Source organism: Pseudophryne corroboree, chromosome 7, assembly GCF_028390025.1.
Source record: "Pseudophryne corroboree isolate aPseCor3 chromosome 7, aPseCor3.hap2, whole genome shotgun sequence".
NCBI lineage: Eukaryota > Metazoa > Chordata > Amphibia > Anura > Myobatrachidae > Pseudophryne > Pseudophryne corroboree.
Genome location: NC_086450.1, coordinates 176,313,655 through 176,340,883, shown reverse-complemented (window position 1 = coordinate 176,340,883; position 27,229 = coordinate 176,313,655). Strand labels below are relative to the sequence as shown.

At 44.8% G+C, this 27,229-nt stretch overlaps 1 protein-coding gene across 1 annotated transcript in view; it reads left to right on the top strand.

Annotated features, from left to right (window-relative positions):
* LOC134944878 (unconventional myosin-X-like) overlaps positions 1–16,502 on the top strand; it is a 271,284-nt gene extending 254,782 nt beyond the window's left edge. The window contains exon 41 of the mRNA XM_063933792.1: positions 15,081–16,502. Coding sequence (XP_063789862.1) covers positions 15,081–15,194 — 114 coding nt within the window. The 3' untranslated portion in view covers positions 15,195–16,502. The remainder of the gene's footprint in view (positions 1–15,080) is intronic.
* The last annotated feature ends 10,727 nt before the right edge of the window (positions 16,503–27,229 follow it).

The following is a 27,229-nucleotide window of genomic DNA, read 5'->3' as shown; positions in this document are numbered from 1 at the left end:
CCTCTCATGTCCTGACACCTCATTCACTAGAGCTCGCCAATTGTACACATTAGGGGAAGAAGTAGCAAACCAGTTACGCGCTATAATCACCTTCGCTAAGGTAGTCAGGCAAAGAACATATTTGTACAATGCCGGGCAGTAGGATTCCTCTAAGTCTAGCGCAAACATATGCAGTGTAGGAGAAAGGGAGGGCAGCGTAGGTTCAGTAAGCAGAATGTCCGACCAGACTGCTTCCCAAAAGGCATATACAGTGGGGCACAGCCATAGTAGATGCCAAAAGGTAGCCTCAGGGCCACCACATCTTGGGCAGGTAGTACCAGGGCGTAGACCTGCTTTACATAAAGAAACTGTAGTTCTATACGTCCTATGTAAAACAAAGAAATAAACCTGCTGGTACTTGACACACTGAGTAGTATATTTAAGAGAGCACAACACCTGGAGCCATTGGTCATCTGTAAGTGGGCCAGTGTCTTGCTCCCACTTAAGTTTAAGTTGGTCAAATATGTTCGGGCAGATGTGGGCATTAAGACTAACATATAAAGTGGAAACTTGGTGACTTGTACCCAAATTCATAACCATGTCTTTAATCGGGGAATCAGAAATGGCCGGAGGCGAGGCCCCAAACTGTGCCTGCACGACATGGCGGAGCTGTAGATAACGATAAAAGGATCTATTGGATATTTCAAGCTCCTCCCGCAGTTGTGTGAAAGATTTAAAAACACCATTATCATACAGTTGTGAAACTGTGGTAAGGCCCGCCCCAATCCATATATTGTCCTGTGAGAGCTGCAATAACTCCCTATACGCTGGGGTAAACCAAAGTGGTGTGTCAGAATCTGTACCTCGCCATGCATAATAGGAGTGAGTTTGACGCCATACAAGTAGCGACTGATGGAGTAAAGGAGGAAGACCAGCAGTAGAAGAGGCAGAAAGAAGGAACTGGACAGGGGAGAAGTGAGACCCCACATACTCGGCAAAGAATCTCTCAAACGTGGGACTATCCCTACTGAGAATCCAATTAGACAAATGCGCAAGTTGGGCAGCTAGATAATAGGCCTGCAGATTGGGAAAACCCAAACCTGCATCCAATTTAGCCCTAACCAGAGCTCTCAGGGCAACCCTAGGCGTTTTGTCGCCCCAAACAAAAGAGGAAAGCACACTATCAATGCTAGTGAAAATTTTCTTGGGGATATAAGTAGGAGAGTGCTGCAATAGATAAAGATATTTTGGTTGTATCACCATCTTGATCAAGTTAATGCGACCCGTGACAGTAAGGGGAAGCTTCTTCCATACATGGATCCGTCGCCTCAGATCCACCGTGACCTGGTCAATGTTTTGATGTACAAAAGACTTAACATTAGGACTGATCCAGACACCAAGATACTGAAAGCGAAGGGTCAGGTGCAAGGAGGACACAATAGGCAATGGGTCAGGAAGAATACCAGATATGGGAAAGACATTAGATTTATTCCAGTTAATAGTCAGGCCGGAATAGAAGCCAAATGTATCAACAATACTTAGAAGGGAGGTCAGGGAAGCATCAGGGTCACTGAGAAACAAAAGCATGTCATCGGCATATAATGCAATAACATCCTCATGTCCGTCAATAGTAATGCCCCTAACATCAGGGGACGCTCTAATGAAACTCGCCAATGGTTCCATGGCCAGGGCAAAAAGGGCAGGGGACAGTGGGCAGCCCTGTCTAGTACCACGAGTCAAAGCAAATGGGGATGTTACATAGCCATTGACAGATATTCGAGCCACGGGGGAGGAATAGAGTAATTGTACCCAGCGTATGAATTTGGGGCCAAAAGCAAATCGTCTAAGGACTTCCCACAAATACTCCCATTCCACAGAGTCGAAGGCTTTGGCAGCATCCAGGGAAACCACCACAGCCCCCGACTCGGACTGGTCCCCCATCTGCAGGTGACAAAACAGTTGCCTCAAATTTTGGAGAGTAGACTTGCCTGGCATAAATCTTGTCTGATCATCATGAATGATCGAAGTGATAACACTATTGAGTCTAAGTGCCAGAATTTTGGCCAAAATCTTGACATCAGTAGGTAGCAATGAGATTGGGCGGTAGGATTCTGGGGTCGTAGGGTCCTTACCTGGTTTGAGGATCACCACAATAATAGCTTCTGACATAGAAGGAGGCAAACGAGCACCCTCTAGTAAAGCATTAAAGAGAGTCAAAAGATAAGGGACAAAGTATGCACGATATTGTCTATAGACTTCAACCGGTATACCGTCGCTACCCGGGGCCTTTTTATTAGGGAAGGAGGCAATAGCTGCCTCAACTTCCTCTGGAGTGATACTAGCATCTAGAAAATATATAGATTGTTGGGACAATTGTGGTAGGACAATACATGAAAGATATTGCTGTAGTTGACTGGAGGTATAAGTGACTTTAGAGGCATACAACGAGGAATAAAAGGACTGGAAAACCTGGGCTATCTCAGGAGTGGCATAGACCATTTCGCCCTGGGCATCACAGATCTGCTGAATGGAACCTCCAGTTCTCTCCCGCCGAGCTAGAAAAGCCAAGTAACTACCCCCCGTGTCCGATTGTGAATAGAGGGTATGCTGGGAGAAAAGTAATTTACGCCTTGATTTATCAAGTAAATGGTCAGACCAGGCTTCCTGGCCAAATACCACCTCACTCGGTCACTAAGGGTCCTAGTAGAAAGGTAAACAGACTCAGATTGGGAACAGGCAAGCTCCAGGCGTACCTCCTCCTCCCTACTAGATTTTTTGACAGTAGCTATTTGTCGTATGAAGGAGCCCCGTAGCGAAGCCTTAAATGCGTCATGTTTAACCAGTTGATCAGAACAGGATGCATTATGAACCTCAAAATCACTCCATTCACGTACCAAGGCCTCATGATCAGTCAACAAGGTCAACCAAAAGGGGTTCAATTTCCAAAGTTTAGCCCCACAGACAGGCACAGAATCTAGGGCCACCAGCAAGGGTGAGTGGTCCGAGATTCCCCTCTGTAGGTACTGGACATCTAGTATTCTAGCAGTGAGATCAGGGGAAACGAGGGCCAAATCTATTCTCGAGAACGTGTGAAAACTGGCCGAGTGGCAAGAGTATTGTAATTGTTTAGGGTGTCTCAGCCTCCAAATATCCAGGAGCCCAAGCTCGGCAACCAGCCTCGCAAACGGTGTGGGGGACGGGGAAGTAGAGGGTAGAGAAGGGGGAAGCTCAGCCCACCGATCTAAAACTTTATCTAAAACATTATTGAAATCTCAGATGCAAAGGACCGGTGCTGAGGGAGAAGTAGCAATAAACGACATTGCCTGTCGGAGTACTTCATTATTGTAGTGGGGGGGGGGGGGATATAAACAGCAAGTATATGCAAAAGTGTACGGTTAACATAAGCCCTAAGGAATACATACCTGCCATATTGGTCAATTTGACTATGAACTAAATGGAAATTAACCGACTTTCGCACCAAAACTGAAACCCCCCTGGAATTAGCAGAAAAGGTGGAATGATAGGAGAGACCAACCCAGGGCTTCCTGAGAGCCAAGGTTCTAGTACCAACCAAGTGTGTTTCGGAGAGGCATATGATATCTGCCTTATACTTCCTCACCTGAGATAAAACCAGAGCCCGCTTGATGCGGTCATTCAGGCCCCTCCCATTCCAGCCGAGTATGCGGAGTCCATCAACCCCTGCAGCCATGAGTATAAGAAAGAAAGGACAGAAGGAGAAAAGAAGCAAGGGGCGAATATGGAGCGCCAGAAGAAGAGGAATATCCAAGGCAAGAAGGGTACGTAACAGAGAGGAACCCGGAGTGTAGAGAAGGAAGGAGCAAAGGGACCACTACGGCCCCCGACCAGCAAGCAGGTAGAGCATCCGGAGACCAATAGGCACATATAAGAAAAAACATAGACACATTACAATTCAAGAAAAAAATAAAAAAAATAACACAGTGACACATGGAGCAATACATATACAAGAAAAAAAACAAACAAACAAACAAACAAACAAACAAACCCAAAACAGCCCAAACACCCCCCTCCCTGCATATCCATCCCAAACTAGAAATGCCTGGATCCCAAAAAAACTAAACTAAAGCTGAAAACCTATAGCAAACCCAGGGAGTAGAGACAAGTATTGCCTCTACAAAAAGGCTATATCCTAGCATTCAGCTCCTAAACTTAAAGATCGTCCCCGCTACATGAATAGCAGGAGTACAAAACCCAGCAAACAATGCGACCCCTGAGAGAGAAACAGTCCTCAGTTAGGGGCCCGAGGTCTACGCTCCAGCCAGGCCTCCGCCTCTTGAGGGGTATTGAAGAAGTGTGTGGAGCCATCATACACCACCCTTAAACGTGCCGGAAACAACATGGCATATTGGATTTGATGGTCACGAAGCTTCCTATTGACCTGAAGGAACTGCGCACGCGACTTCTGGACATCTACGGCGAAGTCCGGATAAACAGAAATATCATGGTTGTCAAATTTCAAAGGACCCTGTGTGCGGGCCAGCCGCAGGTCCGCATCCCGGTCCCTGTAGTGTAGGAAACGGGCTATGAAAGTGCGTGCAGGTGCGCCCGGGGGAGGAGCCCTGGCAGGTAATCGGTGCGCCCTCTCCACAGAAAACTGAGGACCAAAGTCATCACGTTGAAATAATCGGAGAAGCCATGTTTCCAGGAACGATTCTGGGGAGGAGCCCTCCGCTCTCTCCGGGAGGCCCACAAAGCGGACGTTATTACGACATAGTCTTCCTTCAATATCAGAGAGCTTCGCCTTAACTGCCGACATTTGAGTTGTGAGATTGGAAACCGTATCTTTAAGAGGATTGGTGATGTCTTCTAAGTCGGAGATACGGTGCTCCGCTTCCCCCACCCGCTCACGAATCTTTTGCATATCATGTCTGATTAAAGTGATATCCACTTGTACTTGGCCGATTTTATCCATGACTCTGTGTTCGGACGTGGATATGGCCAAAAGAATTTGCTGCGTCGACTGGGACGTGTCATCCTCTCGAGGAGGTGTCCCCGAGGGGGAAGGATGGGATGGGGGAGCAGTACCCCGGGTGAGTTGGGAGGAAGACTGAGAGCCTCTAGCAAATTTTTCAAGCTTAGCAGCAGCGGTAGCAGCAGCAGCACTGCCCCCACGCACCATGATGGGACACGGGTGGAACACGGGGGTGGAGGTAGAAATAGCAATAACAGTGGAGGCCAAGTGCGAGAGCAAAGCTACTGAAGTAATGCGGAGAGAGGATTCCCGTAGCGATGATATAAAACAAACAATACGTGCTCACCACAGGCTGTAAAATCTTCAGGCTTCCAGAGTCTCACTTAGGTGAATGAACACAAGCAGGGAAAAGGAAATACTTAGTGGCAGCAGTCAGGCTGTATAATCAGCAGCAGGCTTTCAAGTGGACCCTCATGGAGAGTAGTGTAGATAGGGAAGCGCCAACCAGCAATGTAGGCAGAGTAGGATAGCTGCAGGTGTCCAGGCAGCCCCGCAGGCAGAGTAGTGCAGACAGGGAGGCTCCAACCAGCAGTGCAGGGAGGCAGGGGTCGTCAGGAGGGATGGTCAGTGCAGACAGATGCACCCCCGCACTGTCAGCAGCAATCGCCGCCACACAGGGACAGTCAGCCCGCCAGTCGCAAGGTGGAGGGAGACAGGGGCACACGCCGACCTCCGGATCAGCAGAAGCAGCAGAGGGCACGTGTGAAGGGAGCTCCGGCCCAGCGCGTCCCCGGCCCCCGCTGTTAGTTCTCAATATGGCGCCGCACTTCCGGTTAGACGGAAGGAGTGAGGCAGAGCGGTGTAGGCCACGATCCGTCCAGCGGCCGCCCAGGGCAGAGACACAGTCCCGCAGACCCCTGAAAATGTGCAGGGCCAAGAGAGACAAAGGGTGAGCCAGGTCAGGAGCGATCACCAGCGGGGGAATCAGGATAAAGACAGCAGGATAGACGGAGCTCTAACTCCTAGCTCCTTACTCCATGCTCGGCCAAGCCACGCCCCCAAATATAAGGCTATTAACCAAACTACACCATCATACATCTCTTCACTCATCTCAAAATATCTCCCTACCAGACCTCTCCGCTCTGCACAAGATCTGCGTCTCTCATCCACATGTGTTACTTGTTCCCACTCAAAATTACAGGACTTTATCTGGGCTTCCCCCACTGTGTGGAATGCCCTCCCACACACAATAAGACTCACCTCTAGTCTCAAAACCTTTAAACATTCCCTGAAAACTCATCTCTTCAGACAAGCCTATCAAATTCCAGGCCCATCCACATAACCTTCAGTGCTTCCCTATCTAACTACATCCTCTCTGTACAGTCCACATAACCTCACATATTTTGACTTGTAACATTGTTGGGTGATCATATCCTACAACCCATTAAGATCCTAGCAATCTGGCGGACCATTATACACTAGGTAGCATCTATCCTTATGTATCCATGCCTATTTACCTATAGATTGTAAGTTTGCGAGCAGGGCCTTCCTACCTCTGTGTCTGTCTGTTTTTGCCCAGTTTTGTTCTATTACTACTGTTCTAATTGTAAAGCACAACGGAATATGCTGCACTATATAAGACTGTTAATAATAATAATAATTTTTAGCAGATTGCGCCTGCATTGGAGCCTGCATGTGCAACTTACATTAATTACGGCCAATTTAGAGCCGTATGAATCTCAGTTGTATCTTCACATGTAGGATGAGTATAACTGGGTGGCAACAGGCATTCGAATCTTCGATAAGTTTGCTGTGGGCAATTGCACTTACTTGTGATTGGCCTGCATGAATAGGGCTGGTGCATTTGTGGGCTGCTGAAAATTAGTTTCACCAGTACATGGTGGTACAGCCAACTCTGATTACAGACAGAAATCTGCATACATTTCCTAACACTTTTCTTGCAACTCTGAAACAGGCCCTATAGCTATAAATAAAGGTAGCATTCATACCGCCAATATTTCTTTCGAGCTTCACACACTGTTTTCAGGATACTTATTATGGGTATCCGGATGAAAGATAGACATTCAGTAGGTCAATACCAGATGGTTGATGGGGTCAAAAGGTCAACAGGTAAATGGTCGGCAGGGTCGAAAAGTCAACACAATTAAGATCAACACATGGTTTCTCATTCTGCATGATTTTTAGTGTAGGGCTGCCAGAGGGGACGGTTAGAGTTAGGAACTTAGTGGAGGGTTAGGGTTAAGCTGCAGGAGGGAATGTTAGGGTTAGGAACCAGGAAGAGGGGGAGGGTTAGGGTTAAAATAACACACAGTACATGTGTTCACCTTTTTTGTGTCTGCTATTTTCATGTTGACCTTTTGACCCTGTCGACCCATTGACTGTCTACCATATATATTGACTGTCTAGACACTACCGATATTTTAATCCACACCTCTCTGTATGGGTAGAATAGGTGGAGGTAGGGTACATGTGAGCGTAGTATAGGTAGGGGTCAAATATGTAGGTATTAGAGTGCATTAACATTGGTATTTATAGGTGTAAGTGGGAGGGTACCATTGTTTTGGTAGTATGCTGTAGGTTGGGGAAAGGTAAGTAGGGTTTGTGTGATGGTAGTAGAGGTGCGAGTAGGGTAGGGGTGAGGGAGCATCAGTGTGGGTAGTATAGTTGTGAGTAGGGTAGGTATGAGGTGCATTAGCATAGGTAGTATAGGTGGGAGTAGGGTAGGAGTGAGCATTAGGGTAGTTACTATAGGTGAGAATAGGGTAGATGTCAGTGTCAGGGTGTATATGCGTTTCTTAGTGTCAGTGGGATTAGGGTTGGTGTGAGAGTACACTGGTGTAAGAGTACCACAGTTTGATAGAATAGGTGGGAGTAGGGTAGGTGTGCGGATAGTATAGGTGGAGTAGGGTAGGTGTGAGGGTGCAATATTGCAGGTAGTATAGGTGGGAGTAGAGTAAGTGTGATAGTGCATAAGGGTGAGTGGTATAGGTAGGAGTAGCATAGGTATGAGGGTATATTATTGTGGGTTGTATAGGTGGGAATAGGGTTGGTGTGAGGTTTGCAGAACTTTTGCTGGAGCGGAGTCATTAGTCAGCATAAAATGATGAGTATACAAATTCAGTATTTCCAAAGAGAGTGCCAGAGTATTGCACTCCTTGGAACGAAATAATGCACTTGCTTAAATTAAAAACAATGTATTTTCTCTTACATCCTAGTGTATACTGGGGACCTGTACTTTAGTACCAGGGGTATAGAACGGGTCCACTGGAGCCTGGCACTTTAAAAACCTTTAGTTTGTGTATGTGTGTGCCGACTTCTCCCCTCTATGCCCCTCCTACCAGACAGTTTAGAAAAATGTGCCCAAGGAGCCGGGTGCATTTCTTTGGCGCTCCAGAAAGTTTCCTTAATTTTTTTTAATTTTATTTATTTTAGTTGGCAACCAGTCTACCTGCTTCGTGGGTCTTAGAGGGGGGACCGAACCAACCTCCTGTGGGTTAATGGTTCGTAATCCCAGCTGACAGGACACTGCTCTGGAACTTCGGCTTACTCATCGTAGATCATATCCACTTCCAGTACAATGGAACTGTGTGTGCTCACGCCAGCAGCTAGCCGCCACCCTCTAACAGATGCCGAAGAGCGTCAGGTGCAGTGAGTGTTAACACCGGGGTCCCGGTTAGCGTTTTGCCGGTGCAGATAGGCGGCATGTCGCGCGGCGGTCACGGGCCATGAGCTGCTGTGCCCGCCGCGGACTTCACTGGCTCAGGGCTCATGCTCCGCAGTGCTCACTGTCAAATTAGGCTTTGTGTGTACTGTTTTATGTTGAAAAGCCAGTAAAAACATGAAGGGGACTCTGCGCCATTACAAGTGGCGGAACTTCCCGGAGAGCGGGACCAGAGGCAGGAAGGCGCCATTTCCTGCTGCTGCGGATCATCAAGGCTGTATGCATGCTGCTCCTCCACAGACCCAAACTGAAACAGCCTCTGTACTGGTACCAGGGGATCATAGCAGGGGGAGAGCACACCAGCGGTAGCACCGCTGCACGTCTATAAGGTTATACACATAATTTCACACACTGCGCTGCTGTGTTTTGTGTGCTAGTCCGTTTCTCTGTGTCATTCCGTCCTCGCAAGGTATCCATACATTTTTGCATACGCTTGCTGGGCAGGATGGTTGCTGCTTATGAGGCAATCCAATATGGCAGATTTCATGCCTGGCCATTTCACCTGGATCTGCTGGACAAATGGTTGGCGTCTCACCTTCACATGCTTCAGGTAGTAACCTTATCTCCAAAGTCTCTGATTTCTCTATCATGGGGGTTACAAGTTCCTCACCTAGTAGAAGGCAGGAATTTCTACATCCACTCGTGGATTCTACTGACAACGAATGCCAGCCTCCGGGGTTGGGGGGCTGTGACCTATTGGCCCAGTTCCAGGGGATATGGTCAGTTCAGGAATATGCTTTGCTGATAAACACAAGTCCAGTGGTACTGCCGTACAAGTCCAGTGGTACTGCCGTACAAGTCCAGTGGTACTGCCGTACAAGTCCAGTGGTACTGCCGTACAAGTCCAGTGGTACTGCCGTACAAGTCCAGTGGCGCTGTCCTGTGCTGTATATTATTTACTCCAAATAAAGGGGTTATTAATATTTAATCCAAATAATTTTTACAGGGTTTGCCCTGTGGGGTGTAGGGGTACGCTCTCCTGTGACGCATATTGTGGTATATAACTCCAGAAAAATAATGGAGAACAAAAATTTGGAGGATAAAATAGGAAAAGATCAAGAACCACCTTCTCCTAGTGAAGCTGCTGCCACTAGTCATGACATAGACGATGAAATGCCATCAACGTCGTCTGCCAAGGCCGATGCCCAATGTCAGAGTAGAAGGCATATAAAATCCAAAAAGCCAAAGTTCAGTAAAATGACCCAAAAAAATTAATTTAAATGGTCTGAGGAGAAACGTAAACTTGCCAATATGCCATTTACGACAAGGAGTGGCAAGGAACAGCTAAGGCCCTGGCCTATGTTCATGACCAGTGTTTCAGCTTCACATGACGATTTAAGCCCTCATCCTCTCGCTAGAAAAATGATGAGTTAAGCTGGCAAAAGCACAGCAAAGAACTGTGCGTTCTAAGATGGTATCATAAATCCCCAAGGAGAGTCCAAGTGTGTCAGTGGTTGCGATGCCTGACCTTCACAACACTAGACGAGAAGAGATGGCTCCTTCCACCGTTTGCATGCCCTCTGCAAGTGCTGGAAGGAGCACCCACAGTCCAGTTTCTGATATTCAAATTGAAGATGTCACTGTTGAAGTTCACCAGGATGAGGATATGGGTGTTGCCGGCACTGAGGAGGAAGTTGATGAGGAGGATTCTGATGGTGATCGGGTTTGTTTTAATCAGGCACCAGGGGAGACAGTTGTTGTCCGTGGAATGAATAAGCCCATTGTCATGCCTGGGCAAAATACCAAAAAAAGCCACCTTTTCAGTGTGGAATTATTTCTCCACATATCCCGACAACAGGTGTCAAGCCGTGTGTTACCTTTGTTAATTCGTAATAAGTAGGGGTAAGGAAGTTAACCACCTAGGAACATCCTCTCTTATACGTCACCTGCAGCGCATTCATCAGAAGTCATTGTCAAGTTCAGAAACTTTGGGTAAGAGCGTAAGCAGTTCACTGACACCTGAATCCCTTCTTCCTCTTGTACCCATTCTCCTGCAAACCACGTCACCAACCCCCTCAACGTCAATTTCCTCCTCAGTCAGGAACATCCGTAGTCCTGCAGGCCATGTCACTGGCATGACTGACGAGTCCTCTCACAACCAGGATTCCTCCGGAGGATCCTTGAGTGGTACATCTACTGCTGCTGCTGCTGTTGTTGCTTACGGGAGTCTATAGTCATCCCAGCGGGGAAGTCGGAAGACCACTTGCACTACTTCCAGTAAGCAATTGACTGTCCAAAAATCCTTTGCGAGGAAGATGAAATATGACAGCAGTCATCCTGTTGCAAAGCGGATAACTGAGGCCTTGACAGCTATGTTGGTGTTAGACGTGCATCCAGTATCCGCCATTGGTGCAGTGGGATTTAGACAATTGATGGAGGTAGTGTGTCCCTGGTACAAAATCCCATCTAGATTCCACTTCACTGGGAAAGCGATTCCAGTACTGTACAGGGACATTAGGAAAAGTGACATCAGTGTCCTGAAAAATGTGGCTGTACCCAGTGTCCACTGTACCACAGACATGTGGAGCAGAACAAACTAAGGACTACATGACTGCGACAGCCCACTGGGTAGATGTATTGCCTCCCGCAGCAACAGCAGCAGCACCAGTAGCAGCATCTCACAAATACCAGCTCATTCCTAGGCAGGCTCGCTGTGTATCACCGGTTTCCATAAGAGGCACACCGCTGACAACCTCTTATGGAAACTGAGGGACATCATCGCACAATGGCTTACCCCACTTAGACTCTCCTGGGAATTTGTGATATCGGACAATGCCACCAATATTGTGCGTGCATTACATCTGGGCAAATTCCAAAACATCCCATGTTTTGCACATACAATTAATTTGGTGGTGCAGAATTCTTTTAAAAATGACAGGGACGTGTAGGAGATGCTGTCGGTGGCCCGAAAAATTGCGGGCCACTTTCGGCATTCAACCAATGCATGCCGAAGACTGGAGCACCAGCAAACAGTCCTGAACCTGCCCTGCCATCATCTGAAGCAAGAAGTGGTAGCGAGGTGGAATTCAACCCTCTATATGCTTCAGAGGATGGAGGAACAGCAAAAAGCCATTCAAGCCTATACATCCACCTACGATATAGGCAAAGGAGAGGGAATGCACCTGACTCAAGCGCAGTGGAGAATGATTTCCGTCTTGTGCAAGGTTCTCCAACCCTTCAAACTTGCCAAACGTGAAGTCAGTTCAGACACTGCCAGCTTGAGTCAGGTCATTCCCCTCATCAGGCTTTTGCAGAAGCAGCTGGAGAAATTGAAGGAGGAGCTAAGATGGAGCGATTCCGCAAAGTATGTGGGACTTGTGGATGGAGCCCTTCATTCGCTTTGCTAGGATTCAAGGGTGGTTAATCTGTTGAAATCAGAGCACTACATTTTGGTCACCATGCTCGATCCTAGGTTTAAAGCCTATGTTGTATCTCTCTTTCCAGCAGACACAAGTCTGCAGAGGTTCATAGACATCCTGGTGAGACAATTGTCAGTTCCAGCTGAATGTGACCCATCAACAGATCCTCCTCTTTTTTCTCCTGCAACTGGGGCTGTGTGGAAAAAGATAAAATTTCTGAGCCCACCCGCTGGCGGTGATGCAGGGCAGCAAGTGCTGACATCTGGTCTGGACTGAAGGACCTGCCAACGATTACTGACATGTCTACTGCATATGATGCTGTCACCATTGAAAGAATGGTAGAGGATTATATGGGTGACAGCATCCAAGTAGGCATGTCAGACAGTCCATATGTATACTGGCAGGAAAAAGAGGCAATTTGGAGGCCCTTGCACAAACTGGATTTATTTTACATAAGTAGCCCCCCCTCCAGTGTGTACTCCATTTAGTGCAGCGGGTCACCTTGTCAGCGATCGGCGTAGGAGGCTACTTCCACAAAATGTTGAGAAGATGATGTTCATCAAAATTAATTATAAATTCCTACAGGAAGGCCTTTACCATCAATTGACTCCAGACAGTACACAGGGACCTGTGATGGTGGAGTTCAGTGGGGACGACTTAATACTCTGTGAGGAGGAGGATGTAAACACTGAAAGGGGTGAGGAATTGGAGGATGAGGACAACATCTTGTCTCTGTAGAGCCAGTTTGTGCAAGGAGAGATGAATTGCTTCTTTTTTGGTGGGGGGATTAATTGTTCTTTTTTTTTTTGTGGAGGCCCAGACAAACCAGTCATTTCAGCCACAGTCGTGTGGCAGACCCTGTCGCTGAAATGATTGGTTTGTTAACGTGCATGTCCTGTTTATACAACATAAGGATGGGTGGGAGGGCCCAAGAATAATTCCATCTTGCACCTCTTTTTTTCCCTTTGCATTATGTGCCTAGTTTTTAAAACTGCCATCCTGTCTTCCACTGCAGTGCTACTCCAAGATGGACCAGGTGTTTGTGCCGCCCACTTGGGTCGCTTAGCTTAGACATCCAGCTACCTCATTGCACCTCTTTTTTTCTTTTTCTTTGCATTATGTGCTCTTTGGGGCCTAGTTTTTAAAACTGCCATCCTGTCTGTCACTGCAGTGCCACTCCTAGATGGGCCAGGTGTTTGTGCCGCCCACTTGGGTCGCTTAGCTTAGTTATCCAGCGACCTCGGTGCAACCTTTTGGCCTGAAAACAATACTGTGAGGTGTTCTGAATAGACTGGAAATGAATGTTATTGAGGTTAATAGTACTGTAGGATCAAAATTACCCCCAAATTCTGTGATTTTAGCGCTTTTTGTGTTTTTTTTTTCTTCAAAAATCATCCAGTTCCAAAACCAAAACCCGAAAGGGTGGTTTTGGCAAAACCAATCCACATCCAAAAAACGAGCGAGGATCCAGATCCAAAACCAAAACACGAAAAGTGCCCGTCGCACATCTCTAGTTTGAACCCTTACATAGGGTGGAGTTAAAATTTATCACCTGGAAGACAGTGATGTTATTAGCATTAGCGTCTGCCAGACATGTCTCTGAATTGGGGGCCTTATCCTGTAAGGGGGCCTTATCCTGTAAGAGCCCTTATTTTATTTTTCATATAGACAGGGCGGAACTCAGGCTCTGGCCTTAGTTTTTGCCAAAAGTGGTTTCAGCTTTTCATGTGAATCAACCCATTGTGGTTCCGGTGTTGTCTGACGCTTCCATTGGTCCAAAGTCCTTGGATGTGGTGAGGGCTCTGAAGGGTTATGTCGAACGGATTGCTCGTCATCGGAAATCTGATTCGCTGTTTGTCCTTTCTGGTGCCACCAAGATTGGTCGTCCAGCTTCTAAGCAATGAAATGCTCGTTAGCTCAGGTTGACCATCCAACAAGCCTATACTTCGGCGGCTCTGCCGATGTCTATTCAGGCCCACTCAACGAGATCTGTGGGCTCTTCCTGGGTGGCTGCCCGAGGTGTCTCGGCCTTGCAGTTGTGCCGAGCTGCTACATGGTCTGGTTTGAACACTTTTGTTAAGTTCTATCGATTCGACACCTTGGCCAAGGATGACCTTCAGTTTGGTCAGGCGGTGTTACGGGGGTCTCAGCACTCTCCCACCCATTTGGGAGCTTTGGGATTTCCCCATGGTACTAAAGTACAGATCCCCAGTATCCACAAGGACGTAAGAGAAAATAGGAATTTAATACCTACTGATAATTTATTTTCTTGTAGTCCGTAGTGGATACTGGGCGCCCACCTCAGTGCTTCGATGCCTGCTTACCTGAGTAAGTGTTTAGTAGGCCCACCGTTGCAGTCCCATTATGTTGTTGGGATAGCTGTGCTGTCCTGGTTAGGTTGGTGTTGCTATCCTCTATTCTGGTTAATGCCCTTCTTTTCGGTTATGGTTGTGTGTTGGTGTTGGCTTAGTGCTTCACCACTGTTGTACCGGTTTTCTTCTCTCCTGGTATGTCCGTCTCCTCAGGCACAGTTTCCTAGACTGAGTCTGGTAGGAGGGGCATAGAGGGGAGGAGCCAGCACACACATACACACACTAAAGGTTTTTAAAGTGCCAGGCTCCAGTGGATCCAATCTATACCCCTGGTACTAAAGTACAGATCCCCAGTACCCACTACGGACTATGAGAAAAGGAATTACCGGTAGGTATTAAATTCCAATGATCTCCTCTTCCTATCCCTCCCCCCTTTTATAGACTGTTTTTCTTTTCTTGCAATCCTCTATGGTCATCCAATCATTATAGGATTTTTGTTGTTGTTGTGAAATCCCTTCACACAGTGTTTGTAATAGACAGTAGGTTTTGTTTTTTTGTTCATTACTTTCTACTAAAAATGGAAATATGTACAAATATATGAATAAAAAATGCCCACAATACAATCTACTGTATATTCATGTTCTACAAACATGGAGTGACTTTATTGATTTTCAGAGATAATGTTTAATTGTAGCACCGTCATTTAAACTGGTCTCTGCATGTTTGTGTTTATCCAGGTGGGAGAAATCACCAAGATTATGAGAGCGTACATTAACATGATTGTAAAGAAACGCTGCAGTGTGAAGTCTGTGACCAGCCAGGACAGTCAGTTCAGCAGCTGGGCCAGGTGACCACCATACACCATCTAGTGTTGGAATCCCAGGACACACACTCAAGTCACGTTGGTGTGAGAAATTCTCACAAGAGGGAAAAATTTAGACTTTTTGTTTCTACTGTGATACATTTTACATGCACAGTACTGTGGGATAACATGGTGTGTGGACAATGAAGATAACTTTGTGTATCAATATCTTGCATAGGAAATAATCAGCTAGAACACCCTTGCACAACAGGCTGCAAGCCTTGTTTCATCACGGTACCTCTTCTTTTTCTTTTTTTTTGAGGGAAACCGTATGAAATAACATCTTTTCTACAAGTATTCTGTCTTCCTGCTGAAGATATGACCTCTAATGTCAATCCAAGTTTGGTCATTTGATTCCTTCTCAGGGCTTTTCAAATATGCTGGGAGTATATTTCACATTGCTGCGCATGATGGATATTTATTGGGGATATGCTGGATTCTAGACCTTTGTCTAGGTGGTCTCTTCTCTGCTTAGAATCATCAGTATTAGTCTGCTCTCCCCATGGTGGACAATTCCCTCTAGGGTACAAAGACATTTTATGGGCAAAACCTTTTTATGCTCCATTCACCTATTTAATAAAAGATTTTTTGTTATGTTTTAGTGTAATGTATAAAGCACATGAAGAATTATTTATTTGGTCAAATATTTCATCTATCTCCCCTGATGCCACCATGGAATTTTCCCATAAATGTGGACTCTTCTGCTTTTCCTTGTACAGTACATTCAGTGTTATCAGCCATGTAGCACTGGGATCCTGCAATACGGCTCCCGTTGCCAGCAAAAAGGACACTTTATGGGACATCACAAATAACTGACTTGTGAAGCTTTGTGTTAGTTGTCCAACAGTGCAGGATGGATACAAGTCTGTCTGACATTTTTAATTTCTTCTTCCTGGCCTGTAGCACCTACTGGTTGACTTCAAACTCGAGAAACCTTTGTCATATATTTTCAGAGAAAAAGTCCCAGTTATTTCATCAGGCAATCGCTGGAGTATGATCAGGGTATCATATTCCGTGCCCTACAGTACAGTACTAAACATGGACTTTTATTACCAGCAGCCACAGTTTTACAGTGCTTCCTTTAACCTCAAGGCACGTTACTTACATCAGCCATACTGGGTGGTAGAGAGAACTACTGCCATCAAAGTGGGTGATTTTCTTGTTTCTTTGAAAGCTGTTGAGTCCTGCCCTGGGCTGCTGCAGGCAGTGGTGCCCAGGAATGGACCTCTTATGTTAGATGGTAGTATCGACTGTTACTGCTTTTACGTTATATTGCTAATAAATTATTGAATTTAAATGCATTGTGAAGATTATGTGGACTGTGTTTGACTTTGTAGATAATGTATGCACGTTTTTATTACTTCTATTTATTCATTCATGTAGCAGTAGATGACCATTAGCATATAGTACCTTTGTTGCCCACAATTAAAACGGCAATCTACCCAACACTTGCAGAACGGATGCCCAGGGATTCGTGGGTGTGATACACTGTGAGAGAATGCAGGAAAACAACTGCCTCTTCCTGCTTTTCTCCAGTGCAGGCAGACAATTCCATCTTCAGAGGGAGTATGTTTTTTACAATAGTGCCTGGACCCCACTGTATACTATGTGGCTGGCACTACCACTGTGCAAGTGAAACAGCCGAGATCCCCTCAAGGAGCAGAAAAGGTCTTTTATTCCTGTTATAAATGGAACCCTATAAGCTAATTGTGCATCCACCACTATATTTGCTTGTTGTGAGAGGCAGAGAGGAGCTTGCATAAGGAGGAGATGCAGGTCCTGACATGCCAGATGGAGCATTATGGGGTTGCTCCAAGGTGGGTAGCTCTTAGCTTAGATATATTGTAGCAGGGTGCCATTATCATGTGGTTCCATGCTGGTTAAACATAGACCCAGATTGGGGTTGTGGAGGTGTGGGATGTGGTGCCCCTGAATTGGCGGAGCTGGATGGCTTTAGTGTGGCATACCCTTACATTAACACTTATCACATACTAATTTCTTCAGCACTATTTCTTATTTTAATTGCATCTGATTTTTATATCACTTTCTCTATAGCTTCGGCTTCTTAAACACTAATCTATTAACATTATAGCTCTTTCACTGGTATGCTGCCCTGGGCTGTCTGGCTTATTCTGATTCTTTTGGGGTGCCACGCCCTGAACCTAGATATAGCGCTAGGGACCCCCAATATATATACAGAGAGGCCTTGACGCGCCTTGGGGGATTACACATACATTTGCGCAGATATATGTAACCGAGATCTCTGAATTCTAAGATATTGTATGGGATTTAAATCTGGTTACTGCTATCATTCAGGGTGCAGGGGAAACAACATTGTTTTTTTTTTTCTTGCTCAAATACCCCTCCCTTTCAAGCACCTGAATGATATCACTAAGCTAATTGAGAATCCACCACTATGTTTGCTTTATAAGTGGAACCCTATATCCCTAGGGGTTCACTACGGGTGGCCGGCGGTCGGGCTCCCGGCGACCAGCATCCCGGCGCCGGGAGCCCGACCGCCGGCTTACCGACAGCTTGGCGAGCGCAAATGAGCCCCTTGCGGGCTCGCTGCGCTCGCCACGCTACGGGCACGGTGGCGCGCTACACTATTTTATTCTCCCTCTATGGGGGTCGTGGACCCCCACGAGGGAAAATAATTGTCGGTAAGCCGGCGGTAGGGCTCCCGGCGCCGGTATACTGAGCGCCGGGAGCCCGACCGCCGGCAAACAGAAGACCACCCATCCCTAGTGTGTGTCCAATGTCTACCACACACATACACTTCACACTACAGATAGCTTTTGAGCTAAGTATGTCTATAGTATATGGAGCAATGATCTGCCCCTCACTGAACAATGACCCAACCTTCCTTGATACTTTTCACTAGTGTGAAGCATTGAAATAAACCCAGGGACTGGCATTGGACAGAATTGGCATTCTGAACTTGAAAATGACTTATGATGAATGCACTTCAGGTGACTTATAAGGGAGGATGTTCCAAGGTGGTTAACGGCCTTACCCCTACTTATTATGGATTGACAAAGGCAACAGATGGCTTGACTCCTGTTGTCCGGATTTGTGGAGAAATAATTCCACACCGAACAGGTGTTTTTTTTTGGTATTTTGCCCAGGCATGACAATGGGCTTTTTCATCCCATGGCCAACAACAGTCTACACTGGTGCCTTATTCAAACAAACTACATCACTATCAGAAGCCTTATCGTAAACTTCCTCCGCAGCGCCAGCTACACCTGTATCCTCCTCATCCTAGTGTACTTCTATTGTGACATCCTTAATCTCAATATCCACAACTGGACTGGCAATGCTCCTCCAGCACTTGCAGGGGGTGTGCAAATGGTGGTAGGAGCCTCCTCTTCCCATACAGTGTTGTGAAGCTCAGGCCTAGACATTGCAACCGCAGACAGTGCCAGCACCCCTGTATTTTCACAACACCCCTGTAATTATACAGCATACAAGACAGGGCCAGTGTACATTGAATTTCACTGCACCCTAGAATTATTACAGCATACAAGACAGGGCCAGTGTACACTGATTTTCACTGCACCCCTGCATTTTTACAACATACAGGGCCAGTGTAATGTTATTTGAACAGCAACACCCCTATATTTTACAGCATACAGCAGTGTAATTTTAATTTTTAACGGCACCCCTGAATTTTTACAACATTCAGGGCCAGCAGCACCCCTATATTTTACAGCATACAGCAGTGTGCTTTTAATTTTTAACAACTGCACCTCTGATTTTTACAACATACAGGGCCAGCAGCACCCCTATATTTTACAGCATACAGCAGTGTGCTTTTAATTTTTAACTGCACCCCTGAATTTTTACAACATACACGGCGAGCAGCACCCCTATATTTTCCTGCATACAGGAGGACAGTGCCCCTGCAATAACCATGTACAGCTGCAGCACATGAAACACCAGTGGCAGTCAGGACAGCACCCCTAACACAGCACAGGTACACCACAGTGACTGCACAGCAGCCCTACAGAGCACACACTAACCTCACTCGTCGCCACCACCCAAAGAGAGATACAGAGGTCTGTCTCCCTCACTCTCCAAGTCCGAAGTGGAAATGGCGGTGACGCGCAGCTGTTTATATGGAATCAAAATCTTGCAAGAATCCGACAGCGGGATGATGACATTTTGCTTTGTTCTGGTTTCTGAGTCTGGAGGGAAGTCCCGAGCCGGACCCTGATCCGGGATCGTGATGTTCGTGGGGGTTCGGTTCTCCGGGAACCGAACCCGCTCATCTCTAGTTACAGGGTGAGCGTATGCAGGCCAGATGTGGTGGGTTACAGGGTGAGCGTCTGCAGGGAAGATGTGGTTGACAGGGCGAAAGTCTGCAGGGCAGATGTGGTGGGTGACAGGGTGAGCATTTGCAGGCCTGATGTTGCCTGAGAATTTGCTTTCTCCCCTGTCACAATCGTTTATGAGCAGGTAAGAAACTTAGGGGGTGGTGCAAGCGCAGAGAGGCTGGGGATTCGGGGAACATTCTGCCTGTTTGCCTTCTGCATTTGAGCCAGCCATGTACGCGGCCATGCAGCTGTAGGGATGGCCCTACATCATCAAAATTGTAACTGCCCAGTAAACAGAAGGCACCCAGGCCCTGGACCCATCTGACACTGCATGTTGATCCCGCAAAAGCTGAAGGCGGGTGGACTTTAATCAGCTGCACGGGGGAAGGCTGCCACCAGCAGCAGCCTAGTCATGGTTGCAGCTGTACAGCTGCACTAAAAACAAAAGTACTTTTTTTTTATATCCCAATTGACGGAGGGGGAGGGCCACATGCTGGTGCCTGGTATACTCCCCCCCCCCCCCCCCCCCCTCCCCACTTCCTGAATTTGCCACTGTGCACAGATGAAATAATCTACAGTATATTGCTGGGTCTGCAATTATCCAACAAGCTTCCACAGACATAGATCCTCACTACATGACCTGTTGGTAAAGCTTGCTTGACGGTTGAGTTTGTGAACAACTGGCTAGAACTTCACTAAATAGATGTTGCAAATACAGCAAAGTAGTGGAAGCGTGAACATGAAGCCAAGCAGCCAGAGGCAAAAATCACTAAAATCCAAAGTCAGTAGTCGGAGCCAGAAGTCACAAGTGGGAAGCTTATGATGCTACCCATATGAAGCATCTGTACTCTTTGGTCTTCCGTGCATGCATATCGTCTTCTGGTGCCATCTTGTTACCGTGTATGAATGTCACAGTGGGATATAGATGTGTTCCACTTAGCTCCGGTGACCCTGCGATTTGTGTGTGTATCCGACTGGATTCCTGCGCGTACCGATGTATTACTATACCGTTACCCACATACATGAGCGGCTGGCTATCTATATGCTCCGCTCCATTTAGAGTACCTGAAGTGTGCAACTGTGAGTATGACTATACATACAACTTCTGATAAACGTCAAATAAACCAAACACATGGTTAAGTATTTGGGCCAGTTACGGAACTTTGGTAGGCAATGGAGTCAGCTGCCACCAGGCTTCTGATCTGAATGGGGCACCTCTCCTCCATTGTTTCTCGCTGCCCACCAATCCGTTGCTGCAACTTGTTTTTTTTAATCATTTTTTCAGATGGAGGAGCTGTGTCAGTGACACAGAAGCTGCCTTCTCGTATATACAGAAAGCTTGCACTGGCTGCAGTTAGAGGGAGCTCCAGCGCATAGCTCCTCCCAGGCCCTTCCTGTTGAGCTGGCTCAGTGAAGCGCTCTCTTCTTCCATCCCGGCTAATAGCCACGGTTATGGGTAAAACCAAATTGATGAAAGGACCTTTGACATCACCAGGGAAAGGAGCAAGGCCTGAAATGCACCCTCGCACGCTTGCTTCAGTCGCCGCGCTGAGGGCTTGGTGGCTTGCTCCGCTTTGCTCGCCACCGGGCTACTAAAGGGAGTATTTGGCGGCATAGATAGTGAAAGTACTATCCCGCCAGCCTAGCTCCTCCCATAGAACCAAGGACATCAGAGGTCACATCTACCTAATAGCCACAGGTAGGCATTGGCAGCACCTGCTTCAAGCTGCACTGTGTGGGTGTGGCGCATGTGGGTGGGGTGAGTGCTGGGGGGGGTCTTTAATATAAAAACAAAAAGGAAAGAAAAAAAGGGGATCTGTTTGGGGTGCACCAGTTGTTAAAATATAACGTTTATTGAGTAATTTTAAAAGTGGATGATATACTGTATCACACTATATGGAACAACATTTATGCGAAATATTTGTTAAAAAATATATGAAGTGGTATAAAGGTATAAGACAATGTGAATGTAAGATAAAAAAATGAATAAAGATATTAATTTTAAAACAACCTAAGCGTCTTTGTTATGTCTACTCCTATCTAGTGTATAAATGTAGTAACTATAATTATTCCTAGTTTTGATATGTGTTACTATTTATACAGAAGTTCGCAACAAATGTTGCTATCGGAGCTCAGCAGTAATTCATGGCAGTTGGCCTATAAGTTCTGCCGTTCCTTTTATCCTAGTGTTAGAATACTCTGGGTGGTATATAATATTATATCCAATTGATTTATGAATGTTATAAAGAAGTTCGTAATTCCTCATGTGTAACATATTAGGGAATAATTCAGCAACAATGATTTGCAGTTGTAGGGAGATCCCGTATTAATACCCCCTGTCTGCACTGCTATGTACATGTAGTGTTAATTACTTGTGTTCCACTATGATTGTAATAATAATTATTGTTCTGCTTCAAATGGTCCAGGACACAGAAGTAAATTATGTCATATAATGGCTATTAAGATAAGTATTCCTCTGTGTTCGATGATTCAATATGACACTTAGCACCACAGTCGTAGTGTCATTAGTGGGTGGCTGCACTTTACATAAGATATAGTTATGTCGTTGAGTATCCGACGTGTATAGTGCGGAGAGCCTTATATTTATAGTAAACATTCAATACAGTTAGATCTTGGTACATCCAGTGTGCACAGTGACAATAGCAGCAACTGCTGTATCTCGTCCAATATATAACTGTGTCGTTAGATGTTTAATGTATTACTGCTATAAAGAGATCAGTTTTACTAGCTCCTTGTTTGCACTCGTTTGTAAATGCAGTTACATTGCCAGTGGACCAGGGTACAAGAATACCCAGTAGAATTGTATATCATGTACAGTGCAGATTGTATAGTTCCAATACTGATGGCTAAACTTGATCAAAAATGCAGTTATGACATTGTATTCAGTACACAAAAGGAGAAGAAAATGATGCTGTTAATCTCCAGCCGTAACCATATTCTCTGTCACCCTTTAGTATTGGATGCAGTAAGACATTCAGTGGTGTATCTTGTTTATTGGGACACAGTGCAGTTGCTACACATAGTGATTTTAGTAACTTGTCATGTAAGGATTATGAAGTAGCACATCATATTAAACACTGTGCATCCTAATCTATCCTCGTGTCAGTCCCAGTAATAGCTGCTCCTTGCTAATGATATTACTGTGTAATGAGAGATCAGGCATGTGCACTGCCCTGCCTCTTCATACACAGTGTATTGTATGAGACAATGTGGTCACGTTCATAGGGATATAGTGCAATTACTGCATAAGGGATTTTGAATAGCTTGTCACATAGGAAATATGGATAAGCCTATCACACTAATCACTGTGCATCCCAATCTGGCATCGCACCCGTCCTAAAAATAGCTGCTCCCTATTAGCAATGTCACTGTGCCATGACACACTAGTAGATATATGTATTTCCCTGCCTCTGATCAAAATGACATGTTGAGCATTTAAATTGATAATGTTACAAATAACATATGGTGTTTAAGGTAGACATGTAGGATGCTAGACTATGGTCCTACGTACGTTTCGCATACTAGATTTGTCGCTGTAACCGGAAGCGGCCACCGACAATCCTATTTATAGTACCCGCTACCAAAGTGTACCGTGGGTTGTTTAAAATTGTTTGAGCATCAAGGTCCATTTGAATCCGCTCATCTGCTATATATTGCTAATCCTGCACGTCAATCAAACTGGTAACTGTGGTGTGCTTCCTGCAGTCTCCTTTTGGATACGAATCCAGTACCCAATCATGTTCTCGACAATCCTCAGGACGGGCGTGCTATGTTGAGACAGTAATATAATAAAAGAAGGTTTCAATGAATCGAATAGTAATTAACATATATTCCTAATAAAACAAACAAGATAATAGTGATAAATTACATAGCATAGTAGAATCATAATCCATTTGACGGCTTGATAAAGATTGTGGATAGATAGTAAAAACCATTTAAATTATTTACAGTGTATTGATTACAATTCCATTATTATTGATCAGGCAATTTAAATGTCTTCTCATGTCCAATGTAATCACTAGTAATATATTTTGTGATTCATTGCATAATGTGTTAATTGTTGAATATGTATTAAAATGTGCTAGTGTGACAGAAATAAATAGACTGTGAAGTGTATCATTAATATTGTGAACTAACTAGAATATTGGCTAGTGATTAAAAATAATATGAGGAATGCTCATGTGTGTGCTTAATTTATCAGAGAAACAGTGAATATAGGGGGTAATTCAGAGTTGATCACAGCAGCAAATTTGTTAGCAGTTGGGCAAAACCACATGCACTGCAGGGGGGGGCAGATATCACATGTGCAGAGAGAGTTAGATTTGGGTGGGGTGTGTTCAAACTGAAATCTATTTTGCAGTGTAAAAATAAAGCAGCTAGTATTTACCCTGCACAGAAACAAAATAACCCACCCAAATCTAACTCTCTCTGCAAATGTTATATCTGCCACACCTGCAGTGCACATGGTTTTGCCCAACTGCTAACAGATTTGCTGCTGCAATCAACTCTGAATGACCCCCATAGTGCTGTCATATTGAATAAGTGGTGCTGAATGAAAGTGATCATGAAAACGTGTTCCACCGCAATTGAAAAATATATAGTGTCAGAAACAGAGAAAAAAAAAGTGGGTGATTATGTGTAAAAAGTGTACTAACTTAACCTATGTTGAAGTGATAAATATGTGTGAATTAATCACATAAATGGAACAAGATTCGTGTGAAACATAGTATATATCTGAATGATCCATGAATTATTCGTCTGAACACTTAATAGTATTGTTCGGTATACTAGTGATTCGTTAATAATTAGAACAATTATATACGATTATTAGAAATTATATATACTTATATATAAATGTATATCAACATGCACACCCATCTAGGTGTATGACATTATATATAAGAGGGAGCTCCCATGTATGGTTATTCAAAATTGCATTCTGTATGTTATGTCAACTTGTCCCTCATTTGTCATAAGAAATGAACTCCTATGTTTAATATATTTGATCCTCCCATGTATGTGTTTATCCGTCGTTTAGAGAGTCTTATATATCGGTACTTTCACTGGGGGGTCCTGTCAGTTAGGCACCCTGTAGAGGAGACGGTTAAACATCAAGTTTATCTGTAGTTATTCTATCCATATATTAGTTGTAAACTTTATAATGTGATAAGACCACTATCTCAAGAATATAGAAGAGGGGAAGAGACTTCATCTGTTTTGGTTCCTCATACAGATTTGTCATATCCTTATTAATCTCCACATCTTGGTAAGTATCTGTTATATATTCCACCAGGAATCTATATGCGAGGAATAGGGTAAATGGTTTGTTGAATATATAACAGATACGTAGCTAATATTCTAGTTATTTTACAATAATAATGATACACATCACAGTCTATTTATTTCTGTCACACTAGCACATTTTAATACATATTCAACAATGAACATATTTTGCAATGAGTCGCATAATATATTACTAGTGATTACATTGGACATGAGAAGACATAAATTGCATAATCCATAATAATGGAATTGTAATCAATACACTGTAAATAATTTAAATGGTTTTTCACTATCTATCCACAATCTTTATGAAGCCGTCAAATGGATTGTGATTCTACTATGCTATGTAATTTATCACTATTATCTTGTTTGTTTTATTAGGAATACATGTTAATTACTATTCGATTTGTTGAAACCTTCTTGTATTATATTACTGTATCAACATAGCACACCTGTCCTGAGGATTGTCGAGAACATGATTGGGTCCTAGATTCGTATCTGAAAGGAGATTGCAGGACGCACACCACAGTTACCAGTTTGATTGACGTGCAGGATTAGCAATATATAGCAGATGAGCAGATTCAAATGGACCTTGGCACTCAAACAATTTTAAACATTCCACGGTACACTTTGGTAGCGGGTACTATAAATAGGATTGTCGGCAGTCGCTTCCGGTTACCTCGACAAAGCTAATATGCGAAACGTACGTAGGACCGTAGTCTAGCGTCCTACATGTTTACCTTAAACACCATATGTTATTTGTAACATTATCAATTTAAATGCTCAACATGTCCTTTTGATCAGAGGCAGGGAAATACAAATATCTACTAGTTTGTCATGGCACAGTGACATTGCTAATAGGGAGCAGCTATTTTTAAGACGGGTGCGATGCCAGATTGGGATGCACAGTGATTAGTGTGATAGGAAATACTGTATGAATAAGCCTATGTGACGAGCTATTCAAAATCCCTTATGCAGTAATTGCACTATATCCCTATGAACGTGACCACATTGTCTCATACAATACACTGTGTATGAAGAGGCAGGGCAGTGCACATGCCTGACGTCTCATGACACAGCGATATCATTAACAAGGAGCAGCTATTACTGGGACTGACACGAGGATAGATTAGGATGCACAGTGTTTAATATGATGTTCTACTTCACAATCCTTACATAACAAGTTACTATAATCACTATATGTAGTAACTGCACTGTGTCCCAATAAACATGATACACCACTGAATGTCTTACTGCATCCAATACTAAAGGATGACGGAGAATATGGTTACGGCTGGAGATTAACAGCATAATTTTCTTCTCCTTTTGTGTACTGAACACCTTATGTCATAACTGCATTTTAGATCAAGTTTAACCATCATTATTGGAACTACTGTATACAATCTGTACTGTACATGATATACAATTCTTCTGGGTATTCTTGTACCCTATGCCACTGGCAATGTAACAGGCATTGCTGTAATAATTATTGGGAAGTATCACCTAACACTGCATTTACAAACAACGAGTGCAAACAAGGAGCTAGTAAAACTGATCTCTCTATGGCAGTAATACATTAAACATCTAACTACACAGTTATATATTGGACGAGATACAGTAGTTGCTGCTATTGTCACTGCGCACACTGGATGTACCAAGATCTAGCTGTATTGAGCGTTTACTATAAATATAAAGCTCTCCGCACTATACACATTGGATACTCAACGAAATAACAATATCTTATGTAAAGAGCAGCCACCCGCTAATGACACTACGACTGTAGTGCGCCACATAACAGCTGGGCAATTAGGGTCTGGGGGCTGGTCTTGCTGGCTCTCCTGTGATTTGCCAGCAGGGACTTTTTATGGGAGCCAGCACATTGCTGCCTCTGGAGTGTTCCTGCTTTCAGCCAGTTCGTTCCTGTATCCTGTGACCCGGTTTCCGGAGCCTGGTCCTGGGAATCTGTTCCAGCCTTCAAGTCTAGTGATCCTGAATCTTCAGCCTTGTGGTCCTGTTGCTTCTACGTGCACCTTCTCCGGTGTCGTGAGTAGCGTATAATTCTAATCTTCTTGCCATTGTGTTTTCTGCGGAGGTTACGCCACTGTTGTCCTTGCCGAACTACAACGGATTTGTATTTGGCATTTGGGCAGCGTTACTTTGGTTAAGGTTTTGTCTTGGCGGCCGCGCCGCACATAAATTAGTTTATTTTTTTCTGTAGTTTCCCCTTTCGCTTTTGTGTCTGTCTTAGTTTTCCCCTTGTTCTCTCTCTGTATCGGTTAACGCCTTGTCACCTACTAAGACTGGGGGGCATCGGAGTTTGGGCAGACCTAATCCGCCAATTCAAATGCGGCTGCCGTGGGCCCAAGAAACCATAGTCTCGCAGGCGTTAATTGACCACTAG